This window comes from Tinamus guttatus, unplaced genomic scaffold (assembly GCF_059628265.1).
Source record: "Tinamus guttatus ecotype Peru unplaced genomic scaffold, ASM5962826v1 Tinamus_guttatus_pri_ptg000073l, whole genome shotgun sequence".
Lineage (NCBI taxonomy): Eukaryota > Metazoa > Chordata > Aves > Tinamiformes > Tinamidae > Tinamus > Tinamus guttatus.
Window position 1 is genome coordinate 83804 of NW_028288607.1, and position 19873 is coordinate 103676.

Sequence of the window (19873 nt, forward strand, 5' to 3'; positions counted from 1 at the left end):
TGATGAAGGACATTTTTTAGTATCTATAATTTTTTTTTTCTTTTTTGCACTCGCATTACTCCCTGACCTCATCACATACAGCAGGACAGGTAGATTGCCGGTGTGCTGCTGTCTCCAAAAGCAGTAACAACTTTGATCTGAACACCTGTAATTAGAAGGAAATAGCTGCTTTTATGCTGTTCTAGTGCCTGCATGTTCTGTTACATATGAGTATTAATACAAAAAATCTTTGTGTCCTTCCAGCGTGCAGGGAGGACGGAGGAGGAGGGAGACGAGCCTGGAAGCAGGGGCAGGAAGGAGGTAGCGGAGGAGGCGCCTTGTGTTCTGCCTGGGCCTGGATTTATCCCTTTGGATAAATCCTGGTAGCAGAGCACTGCAGAGAGGCAGATGGAGGTGGGTTTTACCAGCGTTCGTATTAATTGATGGGCAAGAAGGAGCTAAGACTTTTCACGGGTGTTTGCAAATGACCCTGAATTAGAAGGCAGGGAGCAGAGCAGCAGGGAAACTCAGCTGGAGAGCGCCGGCTTTAACGTGGCAGTGACAAATGGCAGAGCAAGATTGATTTTGTACGAGTACATTGGTTTTGCAACTGGAAAATAATCTGAAACATGAGCACAGAAAATCCTAGGGAAAAGTAGCACCGAAGAAGGTGAAATGGTAACGGACAGAGAATTAGGCAGGATTTTGCTTTAAACATGATGAAAAGCAGATAGGTTATGGTTTACATTTTGTCTGCATAGACTGCTGGCCTTCTGCTGTGGAGCCGCCGGCCCGTCTCTCCCTGCATTAACTCGTGTTTACGGAGCCCGAGAGCCCAGTCCAAGAGCAGGGAGCGTCGCAGGAGGAGCAGGGGAATCTCGCTGCACGTTTAATTCCTCGCAGGCTGGAAGAATAGAACATACACAGCTTCTCTCCAGGAAAATTAAAGCTCTATCAGCCCATACGGATCGTTGAAAAGAAGGATCAGGTGGAAAACCATGGTTAGGTTTGCAAGTTACTTCAAAACTTATTCAAGTTACTATGAAAAAGTAAATCTAAGCTAGAAAGCCCCAGCAGTCCCGTGTTCACAGCCCGCTGCCCAACGCCTTTTTTTGGCCTCGGTAGCTGATTTTCACCCTTTCTCGTGGCTGGGGCTTGGGCATGGGAAGGTGCCTGCTCTCTCAGGTGAGAACGTGCCCGTGCGGGGGCCCCGGTGGCCACAGGGTCATTCTATGGACCCGCTGGCCACGGATCACGTCACTGTTCTGAGCTTCCTCATTCACACTCATATGTGAATATAAATATGTATAAATTGGTGATTATCATTCATAGACTTCAAAGTGACAGAGACAGAAGGATCAGTGTGACCCGATTCTGAGCTGGCCGTTTAACCCAGCTCTGTGGTTGCCCTGAACTACTTATTCTTTGAGCCACATCATATATATATTACATATATACTGTTTTAACAATATCCAGTGGCCAAAAATTCAACCTATCCTATTTAAGATTTACTTGTTGTTGTTGCTCTTTGCTCTCAGTTTAAAAATCCGTCCTGGTCTGAATTTTTCAACCCGATTTCTTTCCTCTCCTCGGCGTCGTCCCGGCCACGGGAGGGCTCTGGCCTCGCGCTCCTGCACCAGGGAGGGTTCTCGCTGCTCTCCTCTCCTTCTCCACCCTATGGCTGTTCTCCAACTCATCGCGCGTCGCCTTCTTCATTGAGCTGCACATTGAGGACTGCAGACAATGCGCCGTTTGCGGTCAGCTGGTCACCAAGTACAGAGATAATAATATATGTCTAGTTACTTTTTTTTTTTTTGATAAATACATAAATACCAATCACAGAAGACTTTCTGTTCACAGCACGGTTTGCATCTACTTCTCTCCCAAGTTTTCCAGCCTATGTTTCCTAAGCCATAAGTACAGCAACCTGCTCTCCTCCTACACTCACACTATATTATATTATCATTATATTATATTATGGCATAATGAAACACAAAGCACTTTTGTGTAGCAGTTGCTCTCATCTGTTGCCACTCCCTAATTTTGTTTTATCCACAGACTTCCACCAGGTGTGGTTTTATATTGTATTTGAACTTAGTAATAAAAATTACAATTTCACAGATGATATAGAACCAAATGTGATTTTCTGTGTGATTAAATAGAAAGAAACATCTGCTTAGTGATGACTCCATCTTTAAAAATGCAGTTGGAAGTTTGTCTGGATTTTAATCCCTCGTATACATGTTACATGCAGAGCTGTACAATCATGCAGATTGGCGTTACTGCTTTCTTTCACACACCCGCTCTAATCAAGGGGGTATCAGGCTATTTTTACAACATCAACTTTCCATAAACCCAAGTTAACGCAGATGTATAATCCCCTCCCTTAATTCCTCATAAATAGCATTGTTATCAGCTCTTCTGTTCCTGTGCCTGTGATCATCATCTGTTGAGAGCCCAGAATTGTCTCTCTTATCGTGGTGTTTACTCTTCAAATATTGGAGCCTATTTTTATTCTGCTCTTTTGAAACTCGCCCACTACTTGAAGTGTTAGTAAGAACGGCCACGAGAGGTGCTCAGCCCCATCAGTTTTACAAACCCATGCAGTGCGTTATCTGAGCCGTGTGACGCCGGGACACCGAACTGCAGACACCCGGTCACTGCCCGGGATGCGACGCGCCAGCCAGGCGACACTGCCGGAAAATCCTCCCGCCTCTCGCGCGTTATTTTTGACAGCTCTGTTTGTAGCACTTTTGCACTTAATAACATATATTTTAAATCCCTCTTATTATCTTTGACTGGCTGATGATAGGTTTCCCTTGTCTTGTATTTCGTTTCTCTTCTCGGTTTCCTTCAAGCCGCTGGCTGCAGTGAAGGGAGGCCGAGCGGGCGGCCCTCCTCCCGGGCGCGCTGCCGATGGGGCCCGGTCTCGCACCGGCTTCACCTGCTGCGTTTATCCGAGTGCTCATTTTTGCTCCGCGAGAACCACGGCACGAGGGCGCGCGCAGGGGGGCGCCTGGCTCTGATCAGAGCCCCACGTGCTGGCCCTGGGGGGCCGCGGGCGCTATATCCACCCCAAAACAGCGCTATTTTGTGCGGTCTGCGGCACCCCTGGGGCTCGTGGGCTGCCGCCAGGACATCCCTGGCTGCAAGGACATTCCCAAGGACATCCCTGAGCTTCCTGCAGTGAGGCGGGATGAGGATGAGGAGGGCACCAAGGGCGAGGAGGGTGATGGGGAGCACTGAGGATGAGGAAGGGGGGTGAAGGTGAAGAGAACATGGAGAAGGGGGGTGAGGAGAGCCCTGAGATGATGGTGAGGATCAGGAGGAGGGCACCAAGGGTGAGTGGGATGAGGAGGAGGTGGGGGGATGGGGAAGGGGAGGAAGGCCAGGAGGATGGGGAGGGTGCAGTAGGCACAGCAGTGGATGAGCAGGGTGATGAGGAGGGTGAGGAAGCCGTGGAAGGTGAGGAGGGTGCCGTGGAGGAGAAAGGTGCTCAGGGTGAGGATGAAGAAGAAGGCGCTGAGGATGTTGGGGGATGAGGAGGGCATTGTGCAGGAGGGGGGGTTCTGAGGAAGAGGAGGGTGAAGAAAGCGCCGAGGATGAGCGGGGTGACGAGGAAGGCGCCGAGCGCGGGGCGGGGCCAAGGGCGGGCGGGGCCAAGGGCGGGCGAGGGGCGGTCCCGCGGGTGAGGGGCGGGGCCAAAGGCGGGCGGTGGGCGGGGCCGCGGGCGGGCGGTGGAGGTACCGCGGACGAGGGGCGGGGAGCGCGCGAGCGAGGGGCGGGGCGAGGGCGGGCGAGGGGCGGTCCCGCGGGCGGGGGGCGTGGCCGAGGGCCGTGCCAGGGGCGGTCCCGCGAGCGGGGGGCGGTGCCAGGGGCGGTCCCGCGAGCGGTGGGCGGTGCCAGGGGCGGTCCCGCGGGCGGGGGCGTGGCAGGGGGCGGTCCCGCGGGCGGTGGGCGGTGCCGGGGGCGGTCCCGCGGGCGGGGGCGTGGCAGGGGGCGGTGCCGCGGGCGGTGGGCGGTGCCGGGGGCGGTCCCGCGGGCGGTGGGCGGGGCGCGTCGCGTCGCGCGGCCCGGGCCGGCCCCGCGCCGGCGGCGGCTCCGCGTGGGCGGCTCCGCGCAGAGCAGCGCGGCGGGCGCAGCGCGGCGGGCGCAGCGCGGGGCCGGGCCGGGGCCGGGGCCGGGGCCGGCGGCGCCCGGCCCTGCGCGGCGCGGAGCATGTCGGCGCTGCGGCGGAAGCTGGGCGACGAGTACCAGGTGGTGAGCACGTCGGCGAGCGGCGCGGGGCTGCCCCCGCCGCGGGCGGCGCCGCGCGGGAAGCGGCAGCGCTTCGTGGACAAGAACGGGCGCTGCAACGTGCAGCACGGCAACCTGGGCGGCGAGACGAGCCGCTACCTGTCCGACCTCTTCACCACGCTCGTGGACCTCAAGTGGCGCTGGAACCTCTTCATCTTCATCCTCACCTACACCGTGGCCTGGCTCTTCATGGCCTCCATGTGGTGGGTCATCGCCTACATGCGCGGCGACCTCAACAAGGCGCACGACGACAGCTACACGCCCTGCGTGGCCAACGTCTACAACTTCCCCTCGGCCTTCCTCTTCTTCATTGAGACCGAGGCCACCATCGGCTATGGCTACCGCTACATCACGGACAAGTGCCCCGAGGGCATCATCCTCTTCCTCTTCCAGTCCATCCTGGGCTCCATCGTGGACGCCTTCCTCATCGGCTGCATGTTCATCAAGATGTCGCAGCCCAAGAAGCGGGCCGAGACGCTCATGTTCAGCGAGCACGCCGCCATCTCCATGCGCGACGGCAAGCTCACCCTCATGTTCCGCGTGGGCAACCTGCGCAACAGCCACATGGTCTCGGCGCAGATCCGCTGCAAGCTGCTCAAGGTGGGTGCCCGTCCCCGCGAGCCCCCGCTCCGCGGCCCTCTGCCCGCTCCCCCTGCGCCCCTCGGGTTGGATCTGCACCCTGGGCACCTTCCCCAGGCTCTCCCGGTCATGTCTCTGCCTCCTCTTCCTCTTCTTCCTCCTCGTCTATCGTCTGTATATGAGGCAGTCCTCCTATATATATATACATGTGTGTATATGTGTACATATGCACATGTATGTATATGTATACATATATGTATCCATATGTATCATGGCTACTTATGTATCCATGTGTCTATATATGTGTACATATATATATTTATATAAATGAACAGGAGATTTCTTCTCTATAATGCAGTATATATATACACACATATATATGTGTGTGTATATTTATATGTACATACATTTATATAAATGAATGCTAAATTTCTTCCCCATTATGTAAATGTCTGTGTGTGCATATGCATATGTGTGTGTATGTAAGTATCTAAAAACATACACACACGCATATGCACACACATATATATGTGTATAAGTGAATGCTAGATTTTTTCATATAGTGGAAATACTTTATGCTTAGAATTCTTGACTGTGTGTGACTTTAAAGGAAAGCGTGTGGTGTCCCTGGTCTATTTGGGTGCTTCCAGGCAGCCTGGAGGGCAGCCGGGCAGAACTTTATTTATTTTGGTGCGTAAACTCCGTGGGAAGCTGAAGGGCACCAATGCACGTTTAAAAATACTGCAGGGCGATGCCTGTGTCCAAGGAAAACCGCGTGTTTTCGGGCCCCCGGGGCTGCTGCCGCCTTCCTGCTGCGCTTGGAGGGAGCAGGGAGTGTCCGGAATGGCGATGGACACGCGGGTGTGCGATCCCGATGGACACATGGACACGCGATCCCGATGGACACGCGGGTGTGCGATCCCGATGGACACACGATCCCGATGGGTGCGCGATCCCAATGGACACACGGACGTGCGATCCCGATGGACACACGGACGTGCGGTCCCGATGGATGCGCGATCCCCCTGGACACGCGGACGTGCCCGGTGCCCAATCGGGCCGCGCGCTGGGGTAGCCTGGGACGTCTGCAGGAGCGGCCGGAGCGGCAGCGAGCGCAGGGCACCCACATGGGCCCTGTCCTCGTCCCCGCGGAGCCCCAAGGGGATTGCAGAAGCCAGAGCCTAAAGCTGAGGTCCCCAAGTGTGACAGTGAGCGGCTCCTGGGCGTCACGGCCCTCCTGCTTCCTCCGTTTACTCATTTTCTCCTCGCCACGAAGGCGACGCTTTCTCCACCCGTCGCAAAGCTACGGAGCCAGGAGGGCTCGGTGTGTAATGAGGGACAGAACTGTGGAGGGAGAAGGAGGGGAGAAGCAAGGGACTAAAATGTGGCCCTCCCCTAGATACCGTCACTGCCTAAAATGTTTTGATTTTATTTTTCTGCTAAGCTCTGACTTTATGGTGGGGAGGGGGGAAGGCAGTACAGAACTTCAAAACTTGAATGTTAATGCAAAAACTTCCAGTTGTAATGAGCATTTTTTCAAATGAATCTCCAAAATTGGGAAACAACTCAGATGAAACTTAGTAGTCCTGTATTTCCCTCCCAACCTTAAATGAAGTCCAAAGAGTCATGCAAGGTCATTCCCACAAACGTATTAGCTTAAATAGCAAAACAGTAAATAATATGAATTCTTGCCCCTTGGCTTGGACCGAATGGTGGCTTTAACTCAGGTGCAGCCATAAAATAATATTTGGTTTGCCTGTAACGTCTTAACTCTCCATTTAACTCGAATTCCCTTCCAGTAAAAGCAGTCACGCTTCATGCTGTGACTTCATAGCTGACTAATGCAAAACATGGTTTTATTGCAGCTGTAAAATAGGAGGGTTTTGTGACCAATGTGGCAAACCAGCGCCAAGCTCAGGGAGCCCCTTGCAGGCGGCTATAGCGACCGTGGGCACAGGGGTGTCTCCTGAGCTCAGGTACCATCCCCATAACCTCAGCAGACCCATATATATTTATATACTATACTATATTATATACTATATATATTATACTATATATGTTGTTATATAAAGTGTATATATTACTATTATTTATATATTAACCTTTCCTTCGCATGGTCTCATCTCCCCATGTTTATTTATTATATTCACTGCCTGTTTTTCTGGATTTCTGCATACCGCCCTGTGTTTAACCCTCGTTTCCAGCCTTCCCCTGCCCGTTGCGCTGAGTGCTGCACGCAGCCTGGCACAAGGTCGGTGCTGCCCTGCTTTGGTGTCCGCAGCGGTGACCATGGTGTCAGCCGGGGGTGGATTTCGGGGATAGGTGTCATGGAATTGTCCTTGGGTCTCGGATTGCAGGAATCCGGGTAAAAGCGCCGCTGTGGGGAGCCGAGGAGAAGCAGGAGAGGGTCGTGTTGAAGCTGCTCGCGGGCCTCGCGGGCGGTTTGGGCAGAGCCCGCGTTGGCAGCAGGAGGACGCGGCGGCAGCGCGATGAGTCTGTTTTATCACACACTGGGAAACAGGAACGCTTTTCCTAGCTGAAGCTCCAGTTTCATGTGTCAGTGTTCGCTTGGGATTAGAATTTCCTTCAAATCCTACAGGCGCGCAGCAAAATTTTTAAAATAGAAACCAAATCCGAGGCGAGAGGCGTAATCCACTTGTGCGCTCGTCCCTGCCTGGGGTTTGCTCAGCCCGTGCAGCCCGCGAGCGCCGAGCGCGGCGGCTCCTCCGCGCCGCGAGCGGCCCCCGGGAGCCTCCACATTAGTGCACGGGGCTGCTGAGTGTCCGAGACGGATCCGGATAGCAGGGATGGGAGCAGAACTGGAGGGAGCAGCAGTGACTTCTTCCTGCCCGGGCACCGGTGCTGCCGTGGATGCAGAGGGTGGTGGAGGCTCATTTCCAGCAGTGATTCAGCCTTGCCTTTTGGTTACATATGACAAACACAACAGTTCATAAACCTCTCTTTTTTTTTTTTTCCCCCTGTAAATAACAGAAAATTCTGCAATAAGCACAGTTACCAGGAAGGGCTGCAATGTTCTATTCTGGTCTGTTCATAACACTGAGCGGGGGAATAAAAGGCTGCCGTGAGCCTTGCAGACGGGACTCGCCTGCGGCCGGGGTGCACGGGCTCCTGCTTGGACGGGACGTTCCAGCGCGAGGAGCTGCTTGTGGCTTGTCCTGGAGTCCTTAAAATGTGGCGTGGAGGCTCTCGGTGGACAGCGTTAAAGCACCAGCAGCATTCACATCTCAAATTTTTTATTTTTGTCAAAAGAATAGTCATTAAAGATCTGAAAACTCCTTGGGAAATTGTATTCTGCACTCATTTTCCACTCGTTAGGCAGCTTTGGAAGAGCTCTGTCCTGCTGGAGCGCCTTGCTGGCCCGTTCCCCACTCGTGGATGTGGCTGCAAGCCCTTGCCCAAGGAATAGGCTGTGTGGGGTCGTCGTGTCACGGCGCGTTTTGTGCATTGTGGCTGATTTGGCTTCCCAGGGGCGCAGGGTTTTACCTGTGGAATAGCTGAGCTCTTGGACGGGTGTCCCTGCCCGGGGACCCGCGTGAGCCCGTGCGAATGAGCCGCCGCGCGGCGGGACTCGCCGGCCGCGCGGTGACTCCTGTCCTTGTGTGTCTCCCCTCGGCCGTCCAGTCCCGCCAGACGCCGGAGGGCGAGTTCCTGCCGCTGGACCAGCTGGAGCTGGACGTCGGCTTCAGCACCGGCGCCGACCAGCTGTTCCTGGTGTCCCCGCTCACCATCTGCCACGTGATCGACGCCAAGAGCCCCTTCTACGACCTGTCGCAGCGCAGCATGCAGACGGAGCAGTTCGAGATCGTCGTCATCCTGGAGGGCATCGTGGAGACCACTGGTGAGTGCAGGAAATCCAAGCAAACGCTTGGCCACCTGCCACAAAATGTGATCGTTTCAAGTGATTTTTTAACCTAAAACATCCCTCCATATTCCCCGTTCCCGCGCTTGTGTCCCCTTGTTCCCATTCCGCTCTGCTTTCCGCATGGAGGAGGCAGTCTCCTAGCACCCAGCGTTGCAATATTTTACTGGATCCAGCCCAATACCTAGTGAGGCTGCTGGCAGTGGAATCATTGGTGCTTTTCGAGAAAAAAGAAAAGTCTTACTGATATTGGCCTAATTTGCTTGCGTTAGGATTTGGGGGCTGGCACACAGACCGGAGGACTCCAGTGCTTTTTAACACATAAATGAATGTAAAATATAAATGATGGAGGAAAAGCAGTTCTGTAAATAACTCATCAGAATTTTGAAACAAATTACATAAAAATCATGATTACATCTTTTCAAATATATTTTTGTAATATTTCAGACTTGAACATTGCAAGTAGAGAAAAAAAAAAAAGGAAGTATTTTCTGAATGTATAAATCCTAGCTAGCCAAAGTTTGCAAATGTCGTGACCTGCTGATGGGGTGGATGTTGGGTAAAATAAAGGAAAATAAGATCTGCTTCGATAAAACATGGAGGCATGGAAGGGGTTTGGAAGTTGAAAGTTTCTTTAAAGTGGTAAGAGGGGAGAGGAGGAGGCTCTGGGGAGGAAGGCAAGACAGGCTGGAATAGAGGCGGCCTGGAGCGGGGTGAGAGCCTCCCCATTCCCGCGGGAATTCCCGCGGAGGCGGTTGGAGACACGGAGGAACCCCAGCCCTGATCTTGCCGCGTGTTCGTGCCAAGGGTGAGGGCAACCTCCCCGTGGGGCTTACCCGGACGGGTCGGGTAAGGAAGAGTGGATGTAACCGGAGAGGCACCTTCCTAGGGAGGTAAATGTGGTGACTGCTGAACGCTGGAGTCAGGCTGACTAAAATCCAGTAGGAATAGGCACATCATTTAAAGCAAATCTGATGTGCCCCATTGATACCAGATGTTATGCAAAACAGCGCTCTCGTATTCATGGAAATAATGCGTTGCAGAAATCTCCCACCTAAGCTACCTTAATTTATGGTTTGCTTCTAATCGCCCACAGTCATCCCAGAGCAGAAGCAATAATTTGACGGGGATTCCTGCAGTACTATAAAACAATTTGCAGCTAGCACTCCTGGATTTTTCTGTGGGGAAAGCCTGTAGGAGGCTTGGTCTGTTGTGTGTGTTCTTTTTTTTTTTATTCTCAGTGTAAAATAGTGTTAGCTGCTCTTGCTGCGCAGTGTAAATGATGTGAGATGTGTAATAAAAGTTTTGGATGTTAGCTGGCTTGGAAAGAGCAGTAAAACAGTGGACAAGAAACAGCTTGGGGGTGTTCGGAGGGCAGGGCGCTCTGCTCTGCTGGGGTCAAAGCCGATGCCTGGGTTGTAGCACGTCTGCAAAAGCCAGTGCATGGGTCACGGGCTGGAAAAGTCATTCCCGCTTGGCAAGGCCATTCCCGTTCCGTGTGGCTGGAGCAGGAGCTCTGGTGATGCCGGTGTCTCGCAGGAGCCCCGCGAAGGCTGGTTAATCTGCATGTAGTTCAGAGCAGCCTGGCTGCTAATGAATATGTAGACTGCTGGGAAGTAGGCTGGAGGAAGATTAAATAAACTGCAGCTGATCTGCAAATGCACCCGGGCTGGAGCTGCGCGTGGTGGAAGTTTGGACCGAAGCTGGTGCAGCTCGAACTGGAGTTGTTTGGTGCGTGAGCTCGGGCAGGCCGAGGGCTGCAGGCAAAGGGGGCTCCTGTGCTGCAGCTGCAGCTCAACAAACCTGGTGCATCTCGTGCTTGCGGAATAGCCCCTTGCGCTCTTACTAGTGTGATCAGTTTGCTTGGCGAGGCAGGAATAGCCCTTTTTTGGTTTTTTTTTTTTTTTTTTGGTTAAAAATGATAGTGCCCGTGGCACTCTGGACAGTCAATGCTGCTGGGAGCAGTGGTGCATTTCGATGTGGTGGAACCTGTGCAAGGGCCGTGGCAGCAAGTCCCTTCTCGGCAGGGTTGATCCCATGGAGCAGCCCTGTCCCGCGGGGCCGGGGCCTTCCTGCTGCTGCAGCCGGAGCCTCCAGCAGCTGCGGAAAGGTCATCGGGAAACACTTGGTGTCATTTATTGAAAAGGATCTGGAGCGGAATTGGATTTTCACATTCATAAGGCTGGGCAGAGGACAGTGAAGACGGATGGATTTGTGTAATTACACAGGTTGGGCATTTGGTTGCTTTCCTAAGGCAGGAGATGTGTGGACATGAGACGCAGCGTGTCCGTTCCGTGTCCCGGCTTTCCTCGGCCGTCCCGCGGCCGGCAGCGCGGGGCAGAGCTCCCCATTCCTGTGCCTGGAATCCGCTTGTTCGGGTTTAAAATTGCACCCAGTTTAATGCTTCAGTACGAGAACAGTTAATTTCGCTCCAGGATCTTCATTCCCAAGTGGCAAAATCTGTGCTGAGAGAGCTGTAGTTTTTGCTTCTGCTCTGTGCCTCCTGACTCGACGAGGTGATGCCAAGGAGCTGACTGGAATAGCCTGGCTTCAGACTTCGACGTGAACCCGCCTCATAATAACAGCAATTTTCTAAAGTGGCTGTCTTATTTTCTGTTTTTTTTTAAATATAAAATTGACACGAAGAACATTGATACCATGGAGATAAATTGTTTCTCAAGCCATAGAAATCCAGTGCAAATGAAGTGCATGATTTGCTTTTTGTTGTGGGGGTTTGTGACTTGCTGCAGGTTCCTGCTTTGGCTGTGTTAGGCTCCCACCATAAGTATCTGTTCTTGCAACCTAGGTCAGCATATTTAATAGAAAAAAGCCTTGGTATTCATCAATTCCTCAACTTAATGAGTTTAAATGGATGCCTAGTACTCTCTGCTTGGGCTCAGGGGGAGCTTTTCAGTTATCTTATTGAGCTGAGCTCTTCAACATCCCTTGTAAAGACCTGAGATACCCACAAGCACATCCTGCATCTCACCGAGGTCTGCTGGTGCCACAGTTCAGAATTACACAGCAAACAAACAGTATCCTGTAACAATAATATTTATGTTGTGACATGCTCTAAGCATTGCTTTTTTCCTGTTTGTATTGAAATGACAGATACAGCCTACAGTCTGATATAGAATGAGGAAGAAACGCAAGGAAAGATAAACGCAGAGTGCTCGGCCTACCCAGGCAGTCAGAGACAACTGAAGTCGCTGACGGGTCAGGGGGGTCGAGTCAGGTTCCTTAAAAATGTTTTGTTTTTTCATCTCTTATTTTTTATATATATGTCTTATTATATACATATAATAAGATATATAATGAGATAGCATTTGGAAGGTGTATCGTGTCAATATTTATTATATAATATATATTGTAAATTTTATATATATATAGCACAATTTAAGGGTGAATAACTTGACTGATTCTTTTTGCTCTGCCGTTTGCCATGTTACGATCATAAACATCTCTTTCAAGCCATAGGACTGTGCCATCGTCAAGCTCTTGCTCTGGCACGTGAGGTGCTGCTGGCTTCCTGCAGGCAAGGAGAGAGGAACGAGCCCGTTCGTGCCGGAGGGAAGGAAAAGAACCAGACACCTATTTCCATGGTATTTTGTTAAATGCTTGGAAAGAGCCGCAGGAGAAAGGAAGGCCCAGCTGGCACACACACTGCAGAACTCTTTCTGCTGACCATTTTCTTCAGGAATTTGTAAACTTCTCGGTGCTTCCCGATGTCCTGATGCAATAAGGATACCAAATGTGCTGCTCTGTGACCGAGGCCAGGGTGTGAATGTCTTCTTACACATTATAAAAAGCATTAAAATGCTTTATTAAAGTATTCCTGGCTCTAATAAAGCCTTTAATTTATTATGATAGGGATTTGGGAGTCCTAATAGCACTGGCTTTTGAGGGAGTTCTGTCCTCCAACAGAGCACTGGAGCCATTCTGGGTTTTCTTTAGCAGATTTCTTTTTCCTTTGACTTTATTTTTTGTTTTAATCAGTTAACTTGTGATGTGCAGCATCACCAAGGGCTTAGAGTAAATATATACAATAAATTTCATTTTCACCATCTGCAGGGACGCTAGACTTCTTCTGAAAACTCTAATGAGTTGGTTAAGCAGGATCTTCTTGCTTTTAAATCTCTCTTGGCTGATTAAAATCGCCATTTCTAGCACCTTCTCTCATTAAATCATATAAAATGGTTTTTAATAGATGCCTCCCAACTTGATTTAATTAATCAGCTGCCTAGTCACCGAAGCTTTAATTTCTTGAAATATAAACATTTCTTTATCCTCTCCTTCCCGTCGTTAATCAGAGCTCTTTGGTGGTTTAGGCGGCCGCGCGTGGTTTATTTTCCGAGTTTGGAAGCACTGCAGGAATGCAGGAATGCTGCAGGAGGACGGAGGCTGCCGCGCGGGTGTCCGCTCGCTTCCCGGGGCGCCGAGGCCGGATCATTTCTACCTTCTCTGGAGAAGGGACGTCATGGTCTTCACGTGACAGCCCTGGGGAGAGCAGCGTGATTCAGCCACCAGCGCTCCTGGTTCCTTCCTTTCCTAGCGGCGCCGTATCCCTTTCCATCCAGTCGTTCCTTTCAGGAGACAGAAGCAAAATATCTCAGAAAACAGATTTCTTATTTCATTTTTTTTAAGCGGCCATCTGCTCGGCTCCCTTCTGCCTTTGCTTTCCTCAGTCTAGCATTAATTCTCCGGGGACGCGCTGGGCTGGGATCCCGTTGGAGCAGCCGGAGCTCTGGAATAGCGTCACGTGCAGCGTCTCGTGGAGATGCCCACGAGCCCCGCGGGGCGACACCTGAGCTCGCTGCCGGTTGCATTTATATGGCTTTAATTCAGTTGTATTGAAAACCCGCATACGGGGAATGCCTGTGGATCAGGGAAGAGCAGGGAGCAGGATTCCCGGGTTTCTGAGCGAGTGGGGCACAGCAATTCCATGTGGCCTTGGCCATTTCCTCAGCCAGTCCCATGTCCTATGCTGGTGCTGATTTGGACTCCGCAAGGATGGAAGCATGGAAATTCTTCATTTATTTCCTGGAAATATTAGCAACTGCTCAATATTGGCATTAGTTTTTGATTGATTTTCTGGAATGTCAGTTAAAGATAGAAGAAAGAGTACTTCAACAGCTGAAATGTTGCTCTCCAAAATTCCAACTTGCTCTGGTTCATCAGGGTGGGTAATTGCTAATCACTTGGGATTCTTTTTTTATATATGTTCAGCCCCCTACGTTATTAGGATAACATATAATTTTGGAGTACACTCAAAGCATTGATTTTCCAGAATTACACGTTGTCCTGGATTCCTATTATGGTGATGGAGAGGCTCAAGTGCCACCGTGGGCGCTGGCACAGGGGAATATCCCAGCGTTGGGGAATAGATCCTGCCTCTTGTCCGGGATGTCCTTAGGGGTCTGCACGGCTGCTGCGCTTAGGAGCGCGCGTCCCCTTCGCACGGCAGCAGCATCCTGCAGCTGGCTGATGAGCTGCTGAAACTGCTAAAAATGGGCAGTTAATAAGAACCTGCAAAGTGTGGGAAAGCTACCAGGAAAGCGGCGTGCGACTCCATTCTCAAAGTCCATTAAAGGTTGTTCCGAAAACCTTAAAGCATCATTTTCTGGGAAAGGGAATGAAACAGTCTGCCATGCCTTTTAATTAAATAAATAGAAGATGGAAGCAAAGACACATTCCGGCGTTTTCCCTTTTTTTTAAAAGCATGAATAATTTGAATTATGAAAATGTGGAGAGGCTTCTCTCGGAAACAGGTACGTGTGAGTCATTTCCAAGACGAGACAGCTTGGGCGAACAAAGAACAGTAACACAAATCTGAAAGCTAATGCGATTTAGGTAATTACAAGGACTGTGTAAACATGTTTTTTTTTTTCTATTATTTTTTCCCCATGCATCGGCTTCAAGGTCCCTCCGCTTTAAAGGAACCCCAGCACCAATGTAGCTACTTTTGGTTAAGCTCTGAGCAACCAACTGAACAGGTATTTTCAACAGGTGAGATTTGGGGAAGCTGGAAAGTTTTGCAGATTTAACCTGTCTGTTTAAACTGGGAGCAGACAGCGAATATGTGAGGAAGGTATGGTCCTATATTTGTTGCAGTTCAGAGTGTTTTCGTTGTTTTTCAGACAGAAATGTAAATCTCTGTTTATGAAGAAGTCTGCATGGCAGCAGTGAAATGAATGAAAATAAAATCATGGAAATTAAGGGTTTTTTTTCTGTGGGTAACTTCCACTTTGGTGAATGCCATTCAGCATCAACTATGACTTTTATGAGCATTTAGTGTTGCTTTAGTGATAGTGAAAAGATGAAGTTTCTGCGCAAACGGGTCAGAGAAGGGGCCGGGGCAGCGTGCGAGGCTCCTAGCTGGGGTGCCAGCACCTCCTGCCCGTGCTGGGTCGCACTGCACGGCCTTCCTGCACCCGGGTACCTTTTCCTCTTGGGTTCTTTTTGGGATCGGCTGGAGAAGAGCGGTTTGGCTGGCGGTTTGAACACCAAGATGTGCACGAGCTTCCCCTTGGCTGCACGGAATGGGGATAGCGGGTGATTCATCACGTTGGTGGAACGCTTCTTCCTGCTTGATCACTCCGTGCATTTCTCTGGGATGAGCTGCCGCGTGCTGGTCAATCCAGCATGGAGGGACCTCGCGCAATCCGGCTCCGCGCGGGTTTCGGTTTTTGCCATGACTAAGTATCGGAGGGATGAGCGCGAGCTGGAAATCGCTGCCGGAGTGACATGGGCAATGATCTGGAAAACGCAGGAGCACTAGAACTTGATCCCTCGTATAAATCTGTGCAGCGCCCGCAGGAAAGCGCACGCATCCAGCAGGAAAAACGCCGCTGCCCGTTCCCGGGTGCTGTGCCTTGGCTTTTGAGAGCACACGCAGCATTGCTGGGAGGGCTGCTCCGTTTCCGCCGCCACGCAGGGAATCCTCTCTCCGTTTAGCCGTGCAGCGAGGGGAAGGTGCTGGTTCAACCTTCTAAATATAGCAGCGAGTCGCTCCTCATGAATTCGTAAAGCAGCGAGGAAGCGCCGCGGCGGTCAAATTACCCTGTTTCCTATTGTTTATCAGCTAATAAGCACAAATTGGAGGGCTTGATTTTATTCCTATCACCTTATCATCATCACCGCCTCTCCTGCTGAGTCGTATAAATGATTCAGTGATTTTCATAGTTCTGGGTGGGAAGGAGCTTTGGCTGAAAGAGCCTCCTCATGGGAGTCATGAGAATAGCTGTGGATCTGGAGGCAGATTGGCTTGAAGAACTGATCTGCTCATACGTGTGTTTGAATTGCATTAAAATTTGGGTGTGAATCATGAGGAATTTGAGGGAAATTTGCTTGTCCTGGCTTGGAGTTTGAGCTCTGCAGAAGGTGCTTGCAGTAAGGTTATTGAAAAAGGGATGAGCAAAGAAGAATGCTTGTCTGGGGATGCTTCAATTTCGTCTTAATGCAGGAGGTATTTTATGTGCTGATGCAGGCTGATTGACTGGTTTTGCCCTTTTCACCTTCATCATAGCTCTTATTTCCATGGGTTTTGCTCTGGGTTTACAGGGATTTCCAATGCAGTGCCAGGGAAAAGCATCTATTCCAGGGCTGAAGCCACCGTGTTGGAGCTGCGTGGGTCAGGCATTTCCCAAGATTTCCTTAACAACTTTATTGCCTAACTGTCTGCTGAAGTGAGATCCTTAGGGGTGACAGGTGCTAATAATGGTCCAGTTTGAGCCCATTTGGGTTGAGCTGCCTGTTTCTTTTGAAGGCCTCTCCGGACGTCCCCGTTTTGCAGAAGTCCCTGAACCGCAGGTCGCTTTGTGTCCGCAGCCTCCCTTCTCCGGTCTCGGAGCGATGCCGAGGGCGATGCCGTTGCCTCGCAGGCTGCCGGGAGCAGAGCCCGGCGGGGCCGCCGCTCCTCCAGCCTTTTCCCATCGCTTGCGTTCCCTACGTCTCTGAAAACGCTTTTGCTTAGCCCGTTCTCACTGATCTCCTCCACGGATCCTTTGGGCAAGGTGCTGCCCCGGGACGCAGCGACGCTGGGGAGGTTTCTTGGCGCATGGCGGGCGGCCGGGATCTGCTCATCCCCGCTCGGCTCCCCGGCCGACGGCACCTTTTATCCGCGGGTCGCGTTGGCCGGCACAGAGCTCCAGCACCCACACGGAGATCCTGGCTCTGGAAAGTCGCTAGGAATTCTCCTGGTTTGCAGTTGTGCAGCAAATCTATTCCTGCTTCCGAGAGCTGCACTTCCCACCCATTTTCTAGTGTACTCCGTCTTTCTCAGCTTCCTTTCTCCCATTTGTTAGCATTATCTGAAAAATAAGTTCAGAATTTTAATTTTGCAGGATGTTCTATTTTTTTCCTTCCTATTCAGAAGTCACATTTCTCTGCCTTGGGAGGAAATTAAGTTGATTTGACCTGATTTGCTCTGACAAATCCAGTTATGCCCTTGCTTGCAACCTCGCTATCTCCTGGCTGATTAAAGCGGTGTCGTTACTTTGCACAGCACTTTTTTTTGTGTGTGAGTTGAGGTTATCCTGGCTGGGCTGTAATCGCTCGCCTCCTTCCTCCTCCTCCATTCCCAACACGGATCCTGCCCATGTCCTCCGTGCTCCCTGGCATCCCGTGCCGCAGCCAGAGCCCACGCTCCTTCAGGACGAGTTCGGTGAGACCCAGCCAGGCTGGAGGCTGCCTTTTACTTACCCTTTTCTCCCCACTCCTCAGTGAGGATTTCTTTGCCCGGTTCCCATTTTGCTGATGATTTCCTTAGAGCAACTTTGGGTTTGGGGGGCATCGGAAACCTGTGATGATTGTGCTCGCAACAGGGATGATGATGTTGCCCTTCATTAAACAATTAAACATGGCCATCTCACAGATTCATTACTCTGAAATTCTGTGATTCCTGAAGAATGCATGGATTTGGGAAGATTCAACACTGAGTGGTGACCCTCCATCTTCACCATCTCAGAGGGCTTTTTCTTGCTCTTAAATCCTCCCACTTAGACAGGGACGTTTCTTCCTTCGCCGGAGAATGCAGCTCTAGAGACACGAGTTGCAGCCGTGCTCGTTGCTGCAGCAATCAAAATCCTTAACCGTTCTTAGAAACAAATACAAAACTATTTTTATCCTGCTTCCCAATAAGCTGTTAGAAACATGCAGCTAACTCGCGAGGAGCTGCCTTTGGGTTGGCTTTCTACTGGCAGTAGCCGTGTGATTTCTTAGCTCTTCTGTTTGATCATTTACTGCTGCTAATGAAGCCTCGCGCGTTGCTGCGGCGCCGGCTTTGGCGGTGCGGCCACAGCGGAATACAACTCCGTGCTTCTATTAATCACGGAATATAAGCACGAGTTTTAAGCAATCTGTCATCATTCAGAAGAGCGTGAACCAGATGGGGCCAAACCGTGTACCAGAAAAAAAATCGCAACCGTCACAGGGTTTGTAGCATTTTCCTAAATACTGAACTACTGCTCTAGCAAGGGACATTTTTCCCAGTGCAGTCGGGGATGAGTTCATTTATCTGCACTGATCTGAGTTCATTGGGGATTTTGTCAGTCAACAGGTTGCAATTTTCTTCCAAGTGTAAAAGGAAAGAAAAGAAGGAAGGAGGACTCAAACCTTCGCATGCCTTGAGCCCTTGCCCGGCTCCTGCGGGATTTGCTGGGAATTGCTGCTGAGACGAGCGATAGTGACAATTTCCTGGGATTACTCAGGGAATGCTTCAATACGAGTCTTGTAGGAGTTTCCGGGATTGCCGGAGCTCTGCATGCGTTCCCGGAAAGCAGCAAGGAGGTGCAAGGCCATCGCCGCCCGCGCGTGCGCCGGGGATGCCGCTGTTAATGAGCGCGTGCCGCGCGATTCGCCGTGCTCAGCGCGGTGGCCGCTGGCGCGTTCCCGGGGCCCGTTCTGTGCCCATGTCCCGGGTCTGTCCCATCTCGTGTCCGTGTCACCCGCTGCCACATGCGCTGCCACGTCCCGGCAGTCACTGCCTGGCGAGGATGTTCCCCGGCTCCTATTGGAGCGTGAGAGCAGAGATCTGCAGTGCAGAGGGATTTTTGCCGACTGTTGTGCTAAAGGCTTTTGCAAAGATCATTCCTTTAGGTGCACAAACACATTTTCTATCTTAATTTCCATAACTGCAGGCAAGACAACCCTTAAAGGCTGATCTGATTGAGACTTTCCTTGTAGGGGAAGCTTGGCTTTGCAACTGGACTGGTTAATACAAGAGATGGCACAAGGGGACGTGATGGTTTTCTCCGTTTCACGTATTCCAGGTACAGCAGCCCCGCGTGCCAGTGCAGCGTTGTCCTGTCGAGTGATTTGGCAGTACTTCACATGTAACATTAGGAGGTTCCTTATGTGATCCCAGAGGACACGCTTTTGGATCCTGGCGGGGAAAGAAGAGATTAAAATATAATAAATAATAACTCGGATGTTAGCAAGCTTTTATGTCTGGCCAATTGCACAAGGGAGAAAAACAAGGCGCGAAGGCACATTCCTGAAACCGCTTAAGAACAGGTCTCCAGCCCAATATTCAGTATCATAAATTTTGGCTGACAGTGATAAGTTATTACTATGGGTCGCAGGATCCAGAAAGCTTTTTCTCATGCTTTGCCTGCTATTTATTATTTTACAGCATTCTCTGCTTTTTTAAAATAGCCTTTCTCACCGCAGTGAGAATATGAGGAGCAAGACCCGTATTTAGGGTGAGATGGGTGGCGGGTTCTGGTGCGGCGGGGAATGTGTCGGGGGATGTCTAAAGAGCTCAGAGATCACTGTAAAATAACTCCATGATTTTAGTAATAGCAACCAGCACAAACGGAGCTTGTTTCAGTTCATGAGGCCAAGATGGGTTGCTCACGCTTTAGATGCAGCAGTGGGGAAAGGGTGGCTGGGTAAAACAAGGGTTGCCTTTTCTGGAATAGCGGGGAAAAGATGTTTTAACACAGCCTCCTCTATAGCATAATTTAACTAATTTAATGAAGATGTCTCCCAGCATACTGCTGCCTTGCCTGAAAGATTCAGTGGTGCAATCTGTATGTGTATAGTAATACATATTTTAAAATATAAGTATGAAATATAATGCTCAAACTCATATCCCATTGCCCATTTTCTGCTATAATCAGAGTTGAAATGAATGTACTG

At 50.9% G+C, this 19873-nt stretch overlaps 1 protein-coding gene across 1 annotated transcript in view; it reads left to right on the forward strand.

Moving 5' to 3' along the window:
• Positions 1 to 4184: 4184 nt before the first annotated feature.
• KCNJ3 (potassium inwardly rectifying channel subfamily J member 3) overlaps positions 4185 to 19873 on the forward strand; it is a 31233-nt gene continuing 15544 nt past the window's right edge. Inside the window, exons 1-2 of the mRNA XM_010216296.2 lie at positions 4185 to 4875; positions 8497 to 8713. Coding sequence (XP_010214598.2) covers positions 4198 to 4875; positions 8497 to 8713 — 895 coding nt within the window. The 5' untranslated portion in view covers positions 4185 to 4197. The remainder of the gene's footprint in view (positions 4876 to 8496; positions 8714 to 19873) is intronic.